The following is a 10,828-nucleotide window of genomic DNA, read 5'->3' on the forward strand; positions in this document are numbered from 1 at the left end:
CTCACCCTTATGCTGTTCCAAACCCCTTAGACCTCCTTTTATCTTCGGAACACAGTTTAAGATATTTTAGATTTAGTCCGAGAGCTCTCAGTCCCTCCATTGAAGCTGTATGTATGGTATACTGTCCATGTCCAGAAAGGTAAGAAAAACATCATCAAAGTAGTCCATGTGACATCAGAGGGTCCGTTGGAATTTTTTTGAAGCATCAAAAATACATTTTGGTCCAAAAATAGCAAAAACGACGACTTTATTCAGCATTGTCTTCTCTTCCGTGTCTGTTGTGAGAGAGTTCAAACCAAAGCAGTCTGGATATCTGGTTCGCGAACAAATCATTCAGTTCACCAAATCTGAATCGTTTTAAACGGTTCGCATCTCTAATACGCATTAATCCACAAATGACTTAAGCTGTTAACTTTTTTTTTAATGTGGCTGACACTCCCTCTGAGTTAAAAAAAAACAATATCCTGGAGTAATGCATGCACTCAAACAGTACACTGACTGAACTGCTGTGAAGATGAACACCGAGCCGAGCCAGATAATGAACAATTGACTCGTTCACGAGTGAAGAACCGGTTGCATCGGTTTTCGGATCACCAGTAGTTCTTTCGGACAGTTCGATTCAATAAACCGGTTGAAGAAAACGGTTCACCGGTTCTTTTGCGCTCGACGTAATGGCATCATTTGCGATGATTGCCCTTGATTCAAGCCTTCGGTTTACCCGCGCTCATAACACTAGTAAAGAATCGGTTCAGAATCAATCACCAAAAGAATCAGTTCAGTTCAGACACTCTGTGTGTCGGTCTGCTTCACGCTGAATCACACATGCGCAGTATCATCAGGTCCTCAGTTCACGATTCGGACGCGTCTGACAGAAACGGTTCTTGACTCGTGAACGAGTCAATGTTTTGTTCGTTATCTGGCTCGGCTCGGTGTTCATCTTCAGTTCCCTCTTCACAGCAGTTCAGTCAATGTACTGTTTGAGTAAATGAATTACTCTGGGATATTTGTTTGTTTGAACTTAGAAGGAGTGTCAGCCACATTAAAAAAAGTTAACAGCTTAAGTAATTTGTGGATTAATGCGTATTAGAGATGCGAACCTTTTAAAACGATTCAGTTCGATTTGGTGAACTGAATGATTAATTCACGAACCGGAAATCCAGCTGCTTTGATTTGAACTCTCTCTCACACAGACACGGAAGAGAAGACAATGCTGAATAAAGTCGTTGTTTTTGCTGTTTTTGGACCAAAATATTTTTTCGATGCTTCAAAAAATTCTAACTGGCCCTCTGATGTCACATGAACTACTCTGATGATGTATTTATTACCTTTCTGGACATGGACAGTATACCGTACACACAGCTTCAATGGAGGGACTGAGAGCTCTCGGACTAAATCTAAAATATCTTAAACTGTGTTCCGAAGATAAAAGGAGGTCTTACATGTTTGGAACAGCATAAGGGTGAGTTATTAATTACATAATTTTCGTTTTTGGGTGAACTAACCCTTTAAGCTGCACAAAGTATGATTATTTTTCTGGCCTGTCAGCTCTGTACACCAACAGGATTCAATGCTGCACACTGTCAAGGCCCAATACTCTGTGCTTTTTCCTAAAGGTATTAAACAATAAAATGAATTAACAAATGTAGTGTTGAGTTTGAATTAAATTTGTGTTTGGCAAGGCAAGGTTTTTTTTGGCATGCTCATTTTAGCCTTTCTTCAGGTAAAACAGGTAATATAACTGAGCACATGGGGTTTATTTGAACAAAAATACAGTAAGAAAAGTAATACTGTAAAATTACAAATATTGACATTTTTGCTAAGTATTTGAAAGTATTAATATTTCTGTTTTTTTATTATATATGTGTGTGTATGTATATATATATGTGTGTGTAGTCCCCACCAGGATAAAAAATAAACATGTACGCATATATTGATATTATATTTTTTGATATAGGCCTATTTTTATATTTTATTATATTAATATTGATTTAAACATTTTGAAGTCATTGCAGCCCTCTTGGTTGAGAAGCACTGGTATTTGTGAGATGATTTTCTCAGAGCATGACCAGTAGAGGGCAGTGATATTTATTATGTGTCTGTTGTTTCAGAGAGGATGAGACAAATGATGTAAGAAAACTGGATTGATAGGCTCTTAGATTTAATTGTAAATTACCTGTCAATGCATATATCTCGAAGCTGTCTGCACTGTTGTTAAAAGCTTTAACTGGAAGTCATTGTAATGTCAAACTTTACAGTGAAGAACTGTTTTGCTATCTCTGCTGGTACACAAATCAAGGGCTAAAATAGCCACAGCCTGCATAGTGTAAAATGGGCTAAGACTAAAGTCTCTATCAAAGCAACAATACACTGCATGGAACAAGCTGAAGGAACAAGAAGGTAGGTCAGACTTACTAAAAAGGAAGAAAAAAAAATCTATACAGACTGCCTTGCTTTCATATTGACAGGAAAATATCTACCCTGCCTGTGTGTGTCATATTCCTTCTTTAGTGTTTATTCTCTCCGTGGCCCCTCCCCGTGGGAAAGCTGGCCTCATGTGATTGTGGTGGCCCATACTGGAAGCTGTGGTCGCAGCAGTGATTCTACTGGTGCCGAAAGAATGGAAGACTGAACACACACACACACACACACACACACACTCAAGCCTAAACGTTCACTAACATAAACACACACCACGATCAACAAGCGAATCTCTCTACACACAGTCCACACGCCACTCACATGAGAATCTGCCCCTTGTTGCACCACATCCCTCACAGACACACAGTCTAGCACAGGCATACACACATTCCATGCCCATTTTAAGGTTCAAACTGAGGAAAACACAAGCAAACAAACAACAACCCAAGAATAAAAAAAGCAACTCTCCTTCATCACATCACCAAAGACCAACACTTTGATTTTTTTGGTTTTAATTGCCCTTTTAGTGGTAAAACACATGATTATTCAGTTTCCATGGTTAACCCCACTTTTAATTTGAGACAATCTTGTAAATGATGCATGATCCTTCCAGTGGTGTCTCTGGAAAGCTGATCTTTTTCTGAGTCAGACATAATGGATGCCCTCTGTCACAGAATGTGATCATTTGTACTTTTGCTTAAATACAATTATGTTTCTTTTTGTGTGTGTGTGTGCATTACCAGTTTCTAGAATATTTAATTCTGACTGTCAGATATTTCCTAAAAATCAGGGTTGTGCAGATGGGTTCATAAAGTAAAGGTCCCATTGATTTAATGATTACTGACTTAATAACAACACATCGACTGTGAGTGACAAGGTTGTTAATCGATAATACATGCTTTTGTGGAAGCCATCAGCCTACGTTATTTCAGTTTTATTTTTTAAATAATGATATTAAAAGCCAGAATTCCTGGAGAAAAATACGCTGCATATATAATCATGCAAGAAAACTCTTTAGCAATGCCTGTTCACATTGCAAACAATATATATTCAGTTTCCCTTCGCTCTCAAATTACTTAAATGTTTGTTATATGCAATATACTTTGCATTAAACATGTCATATATTGTTTCTAACATAATAAACATTTTTAAATCAATAGTTTTATATTTCTCCATTTGATAACTTTATTTTAAAGTCTCCTTATTACATATTACATGTTTTAACTATTAGAATAACAATGAATTATGCATAATTACATGCAATTAACCCTTAAGTAAAACCCAAATCCTAACCCTAACCCTACTTCCATAGTAGGAAAAGAAATATTATGGAAGTCAATGGGAACCACCAACTGTTCACCAACAATCTTCAGAATATCTTCTTTTATGTACAACATAAGAAAGCAACTAACACAGGTTTGGAATGAGATGAGGGTGAGCAATTTTTAGTCATTTTTGGGTGAACTATCCCTTTAAATAACTGTCTGACTTTGACTATACAACACATTGTCTCTTATATAGCATTATGTTTCTTCTGTGTATAAATGTGTGCGACAAGATCCCTTTTTTTGTTTTCTTTGTGTTTAGAAGAGAGCAGGTTAGTTTGGTTTCACTCTAATTACAGCCTGTAGATGGAGAGTGGTTGGCGGAGGCACTGAGAGGACACGGTGCGCCTGGTCTCCTCTTGCTGTTGCAGGATCAGGGCCAGCAGCCACCATGTTTTCACTGAGTGGTCGCTGTACCCGCAGTGTCCTCATCACCATCACTGGAGAGTGGAGACAGCTAAAGGAAACAAGATGCTCTAAATGGCACCTTACTCTAATAGCACCCAGAGGAGTCTTTCAGATAAGAGTCACCTTCTTGCTAAGTCCATCTCTTCTTTAAAGGGGACATAACACACACACACACACACAGTTTATGCCATTCTCATGTTAATCTTTAGTACCTATAGATAAGTATTTCATCCTTCATATTTCCAACGAGTCTTTAGTTTTATCAGATTTATAAAAGACGGCTTTACACTACTTTAACAAACCCTGAAGCAGTGTATTTGGCACAAAAATACTCTATCATACATCCAACTCGTTTATCAAATCTTTGGCAACGTTTAGCATGAGGATTCAACTCTTTAACTGTGAATGTCAGAATGCATGAAATAGCATTAAACCTCCCCTTTAAATTTTATAAGCGTTTTGTTTTTAAATGGATTTTTAATTGTTATTTTTAAGGAAAGTCAATTGAACTAAATATTGGTAATAAAATTTAGTTATGATGCAAGTTAGAGTAGTCTGCGAGATTGTATATATATATATATATATATATTTTTTTTTATTTAAATTAACTTTTTGATAAAAGAACTGGGTGTCCAGGTATAGAATAATAAGACATAACATTGCTAATAGTTTTCCTCTGATCATGGGATTCAGGAAAAGGGAACTCACTTTTAAGAGGTTCACTAAATTCTGCACACATGGCCCTGCCTTGAGAGAGCTGTGATCTGTGAGTTTGTTCGAGTGCTGCCATCTACTGGAAGTAAGTGAACAAGAGGAACACTGTTTTAACAAGGCACATTTAATTTGTCTTTATGTAATCGTCTCAAGAATATCCAACTCAGATGTATGATATATCATGTCAGAATCCAAGTGAATGTATAAATGACTGAGTAAACAAGTACACTAATAAAAATAAATTCTAGAAAGTTCCGGTATATGGAGCTCAAAATCCAATTTCCTATCACTAAATTGCAGTCTTTCTGATAGATGCATTTCATTGATTTTACACTTAAATTCTACAGTCCATATCATTCCAATCATATTTTTCTTTGTAAGCAGAACAATCACAAACAACTAAAAAGTTTTGTTCAATTATTTCTAAACTCTCAGAAAAAAATACATAAGTAGTCAATCGGTATATACTAATATGTATTTATGTACTAATATGCACCCTTTAGGAGTAACAAGGTGTATCTTTTGAAAGGGCATCACCCCATTGACAGCTTTTGTATCTGTTTTATCTGAGAGTATAAATGTTGGAACAGTAGATTCAACTGAAAACACATTTTATTTGAATTGTTCAATGCTTTGTAGTTCCTTTAAAAGGCAATAATGGTCATAAATAAGTCTGAATGACCAAGAAATGTTTTTTTTTTCCTTTCAGGCTGTCATAAACTCCAAACTTCTGATTCAGAATGCCCCAATCTCTGTGCCCCAGGCCTGTCCAGACTTACTGGAGGTGCCCAAACCCCTGCGACCTGGGGCTGGAGACCCCAGAGGGGCAAAGGGTCTGAAGGAAATCTGGGGAGGGGAGGAGTTGGAGGAGGATGAGGAGGATGAAGGGATTGTGGGTCCATCAGGCGAGTGCTGTTGAAGTCTGTGTGGATGTCTGGGGACAGAGGGCAGTCGACGCCCCGGGGTCAGCGCTGGACTCAGTAATGCCCCCTGGGTGCTCAAAGATCCCACTCGCAGGGCCGGTGAAGGGTAGCCCAGCAAGGCGGCGGTGCCATGGGGGGTCAGATCTCGGCAGGTGGTAGGGGGAAACGGGCTAGACAAAGCTGGAGATGAAGTGGATGTCAGCTGTGGAAAGGAGGGCCAGGGCCAAGGAGGAAAAGGTAAAGCGGCGGGGCTCTGGAGGAGAGGGTCCAGCTCACTGGCGCATTGACTGAGATGGGACACAAGGTGTGCACCAATGGGGTCTGAGGATTCGACCCCCTCCAGAGAGCTGAGGTATCTTACCACCTCTCCAACACACTCCCGAAATCCCAGAGTCCTGTAGTCCACTGCCAGAGCACGAGCATCAAAGTAGCCTAGGACAGAGAAAACTAATTATATACTTGATTTTTTGTCAAATAAATGCGCTTTGTGGAGCATAAAAGACTTCTTTTAAAAACATCCAAAAAATCTCACTGTTCCCAGATGTTTAAACAGCAGTGTGGCCTATATTATGTGAAAAAATATTTTGCTTGATTGTTTTTCAAATAAATAATTGTTTTTTATATTTTTATGTCACTTTACTAAAACAGATCAAAATAGTATCTGTAAAATAGAATAGCACCGTTGTGATTAATCTTAATGATATCTGACCAGATAGCAAAAAGCACACTGTAAGTTTTAATTGTCAGTCAAATTAAAATAAGTTTTAATACATGTAAAGAGTAAATTCGAATTGTTTTCAGAAGTAAATTCGAGTGGTGTCTGAACGTGCAAGCATGCACTGTTGCAATGAATGGTGTTCCTGTTGCAGTTGCTAAAGTTTTAGCATGTTCCTGTGTTGTTTCTAAGCTGTTCTGGTTGCTCAACAAGGCATCACAAGTGAATATTTGAGGTTATGGGCTTGCCAAAATCCATAACCCAAAGGATGAGCAATAGTTATAGTAGCAGTAACACTGTATACGGTCCTGAAGGTTCTCCTGCTCAATATCTTCTCTTACCTTTGCCGCCCATGGAATGCAGCAGTTTCAGATGATCCACTGTCATCTGAAGAATCTCAGCCTTCTCCAGTTTAGAGGAGCCCTGGGAAAAATTTACTGGTTTTAGTTTTGAAACATTATTTTTTTTTTAATTGTTACTGTACGTTGAAACTCTGTCCACTAAGCTGTTTTGAAAATTTAAAGCATCTAACTGATCCTGTGGCGTTCAGTCTGATCATCTTACCTGTTTCTCGAAAGCACTGGGTACGAGTCTCCTGAGCTCTGACAGACTGTGGTTGATCCTGTCCCTGCGTCTCTTCTCAATTATCTGTGGAATCCAGCAGAATCAATTTAAAGATAGCAACAATTTGAAGTTAAAGCCATTCGCTAACTGGATTATTTTTGTGGCCGAGGCTTTAGTTGCAGCATTTCTAAAATCAGATTTTGGAAAAAAAAAATACCAAGTCAAAGAGAAAAACACAAATCAAAGTCAGACAAGAGGGCTTAAACTGTACAAATGCATGTTGCTGCAGCGGGTCATGTTGCAGGGAGTTTCGAAAGAGGCCAGTATTCACAGAAGAGACCTTGTACCAAGATCATATCCGAATTATATATTTGGTCTGTTCTTGAAAAAGCAGGGGAAAAACAAAGCTGGATTGACGTAAACTCACCCCTCTTCTCTTCTTGCGCGCCAGGATCTGTGAGGTACTGCCTGGAGACATGGACCCAGTGACAGGGCTGATCAAGAGAAAGAGCGAGCGGGGAAGGGGACAGATTGAAGCTTTGATGTCAATGCATATTGTTGTCATTACTGTACTTAATACAATGCAGAAACGCTGTTGCACATCATCAAACCCAATCTATTTTGTCTTGGGCAACTGCTAGACACGGGAGGACCAGGGTAAACAGAAAACAAGATTATTTTGGTTTAACGCGTTTTTGGACATTATTGTCAGATGGCTGATATGTTATGGTTTTTGCATAGTACGAAAGCATTTTCTTTTTAAGCTCAAAAGACTTGATGATTACATATCCGCAGGGCAGGCTGAAATGGTGGCTTTCGCATGCACTTTGAGCACATCAATAGATGGTATTATCCTTCAATGTGGATCTGGTTTGCATGGGCACTTTCCGTGCTCTGCCAGCAGAATGACAGTGTTTGTTTTGCTTTTACTTTGACTTCCATGCATAACTATTATTTTTATATCATATTGTAATTCCTTTTAACATTAAGAGGCTTAATGCGCAGACATTAGGTTTGTTTAGAGGAAAAGAGTCTAGTCCAAAAAGAAGATTAGTTACAGAAATAAACTGTTGTATAGAGTTTTTGCATCCTGGTTAAAAGTTTTTCAAATGCAATAAGATGAGAAACCATTGGTCATCGTAGGGCACAAATCAAAAGGACCAAACGGCGGTTACATGCGTCTTAAGTCTGCTTTTGATTTGAGTCACAGCTTTGAAAATACTGCATCAAAAAGACTAAATGCAACTGCGAGAAAAATGCAAAACAGACAGAGAAGGGAAAAGCATGCTGAGCTTAATTCTCATCAGTGGCACAGCAATAGGAAGATACGCCTCTCAAGACTAAAACAAATAAGATCATTATGGGCCTCCATCAGCTGCCCAGTTAGACACTGGCCCTGTGCGTGATTTTGACAATGTGGGTCTGCTCACATAAACTCCCGCGTCATCGTACTCAGCTATCAGGAACAGTGTAGTGTAGTGATATGCACTTCTTAGGGAGGGACAACAACATGACATCTTGGTTGTAGTATTTGATGATTTTTGGGACATGACTTGGCTGTCCCCTCATGCAGGATCTATGCTTCTTGGTGAAACCTAGCTGGATATACTGAGGCACCATATAATATTAAAGTACAACATAAAAAATATCAAGAAGTGAAAAATTTCAATGTGCCTTTGCTACAGTGTAATTACAAGTACTAAGTAATTTTAATTAACAATATGTACTTCCTACAGATTTAGGGTTAGGGTTTGGTTTAGTGTTGCTTGTAATTATATCCCATAGTACATACTTGTAATGAAATAGTATAATTATGTAAATAAGTGTAAAGGATAACTCATTTTTTTACCAAATGATGTGTCACCAAAATTGTTAAAATTGATATCCTGGCCAATGCCAAAAATCTTCATAACAACATATAGCATTTGTATAACTTAAATTGTGAATGTTAAACATTTTATGAATTATTATAAACAACACCAACTCTTAAGGCCCACGCAAAGTCGAAAATGCAGCTGTCAAAAAACACCTTGCATTTTGACAACCAAAGTTGCTATTTTTGCATTAAAAGAGCTATAGCTTGTCCATTTCAATGAATACTTAATTAAATTCACCATAAATGGCACTTTTTAACACATGATTCAGTCTTTATAAATTCTGAGTAGTGTGAGCTCTGCATGTTCAACAGAGTCACTGACACCATATATCATCAGCACATTATATAATACACACTCAAAGTCCTCACCAGTAGCTGTCTTCCTGTCCGACATCAATCAGTTCATCCGTGTCTGAGTCTGGGGAACTGTAATCATGAGGTCTCTTCATCGCCACAGGGTCCTCCGTCCTCCTCTATCCCTGCAAGGGACTGTTGAATGGATGGAGATGTGTGAGATGATCTGAGATGATCTCAGATGATGGATTCCTCCTCTGTCCTTCAAATGCAGCTGTAAGGAAAGCAGCCACCTTCTAATGTGAACACGCCCCTCCCTATTTCCTTTTTTCCTTTCCAACTTCTTCTCCTCTATTTCTCCCTCTATCCTCCGACCACAATACAAGCACGCTTGCTTGGGAGTTTTTATTAGACCTCTTTTGCTGACTAAGTCTGGTACTTGTTTCTGCTCTTATATGTAGTCGTGTTTTGACATCTCCAGACCCCCTGGACTTGAAGCCAGAGAAGGACAGTCCTTGTCTTGTGTTCTCTCACTTTTGCTGCTTTTCCTGGCCCTTCCTACCTCTCAGTCACCCTGGCTACGCTCGTCCTCCCACTTTCTGCTGCAGCAGCACAAGTGACTGAACTTGGGCACTTTGGCAAAGTCTTCCTTTCCCTCCCACACCCCCCGCATCCCAGCCCCTCATCAGCCCTCCCTTCTCTCTCGCTCTCTGTCATTTCTCTCCTTTCAATTAGCCTCTTCTCTCCACTGTCTCATCTCGCTCTATCTTTACCCCCTCAGTTCCTCCCTCCTTCCTTCTGTCTGTTTCTCTGTCTCCTCTTTTCCACTCTTTTTAATTAGTTGCCCTCCCTCTCTCCCAGGACAATAGGAAGAATACTGTGGGAATAGTGCCTTGGATTTGGACCCACATGCACACATACAGTGGCCTCCAATAAAGAAGTATTGTTTTCTTTTAAAAATAAAAAAATCCAAATGCAATTAAGAAAAAAACACTTTTGTGTTCGGGGAACATGTTAGGAAAAATTGTTAGCCTGATGCAATGTAAGTCGCTTTGGATAAAAGCGTCTGCTAAATGCATAAATTTGACCTCTGATATGGAGGCTATGCTATGCTCCTGAGTCTGAAGGACAAAGCAGCTCTGATAGTGACCTTAAACTGATGGCCTCAGTCTGAATAGAGATGAAGAGAGGTTAAGAGAGGATTTAGCCACTGAGTGTCTGAACAGAGGATCTATTCAAGGATGACAGCCTTTCGGTTTCCCATGTCAGACACACGGCGTTTTCAAAAGAAGTGCTAAGCACATACATGTAAAATCAGAGGTGTTCACCTCTCCATCCACTACCGTGGGAAGCTGTAGGGTGAGACCAGCCATAGTTACTAGAATTACAAGTGCCTGGCAGGAGTTTGCTGTCAGGAACGGTGCCTTACTGACCCAGGAGCTGCAGCAGCATGTCCTGAATCACACAATACTCCATCCTTCCTGTTGGCCTGCTGCTTTGATTCCACTGGGCCGTACGCAATTGAATAGTTTTCTGGTGTGTGCACATTTGTGCCAGTGCAATTGGCTGACAGCCTGTCTGATGCAATTAC

At 39.4% G+C, this 10,828-nt stretch overlaps 1 protein-coding gene across 1 annotated transcript; it reads right to left on the reverse strand.

Annotated features, from left to right (window-relative positions):
• Positions 1-4,952: 4,952 nt before the first annotated feature.
• On the reverse strand, positions 4,953-10,179 carry LOC113091876 (hairy/enhancer-of-split related with YRPW motif-like protein). Its single transcript, XM_026257546.1, has 5 exons — positions 9,313-10,179; positions 7,495-7,561; positions 7,068-7,151; positions 6,845-6,926; positions 4,953-6,220 (listed from the first exon to the last, which is right to left on the reverse strand). The coding sequence occupies exons 1-5, from the start codon at positions 9,390-9,392 to the stop codon at positions 5,601-5,603; spliced, it is 933 nt and encodes a 310-aa protein (XP_026113331.1). The 5' UTR covers positions 9,393-10,179; the 3' UTR covers positions 4,953-5,600.
• Between the last annotated feature and the right edge of the window lie 649 nt (positions 10,180-10,828).

The sequence above is a fragment of the Carassius auratus genome, unplaced genomic scaffold, assembly GCF_003368295.1.
Source record: "Carassius auratus strain Wakin unplaced genomic scaffold, ASM336829v1 scaf_tig00214327, whole genome shotgun sequence".
NCBI lineage: Eukaryota > Metazoa > Chordata > Actinopteri > Cypriniformes > Cyprinidae > Carassius > Carassius auratus.

Excerpts from the sequence above, each read along its gene's own strand:
- LOC113091876 (XM_026257546.1), bottom strand. The coding sequence starts at position 9,392 with ATGAAGAGACCTCATGATTACAGTTCCCCAGACTCAGACACGGATGAA. Across the intron at positions 7,152-7,494 it reads CGCGCAAGAAGAGAAGAGGG|ATAATTGAGAAGAGACGCAG; the intron begins GTGAGTTTACGT and ends TGGATTCCACAG. Across the intron at positions 6,221-6,844 it reads GCATTCCATGGGCGGCAAAG|GCTACTTTGATGCTCGTGCT; the intron begins GTAAGAGAAGAT and ends TCTCTGTCCTAG.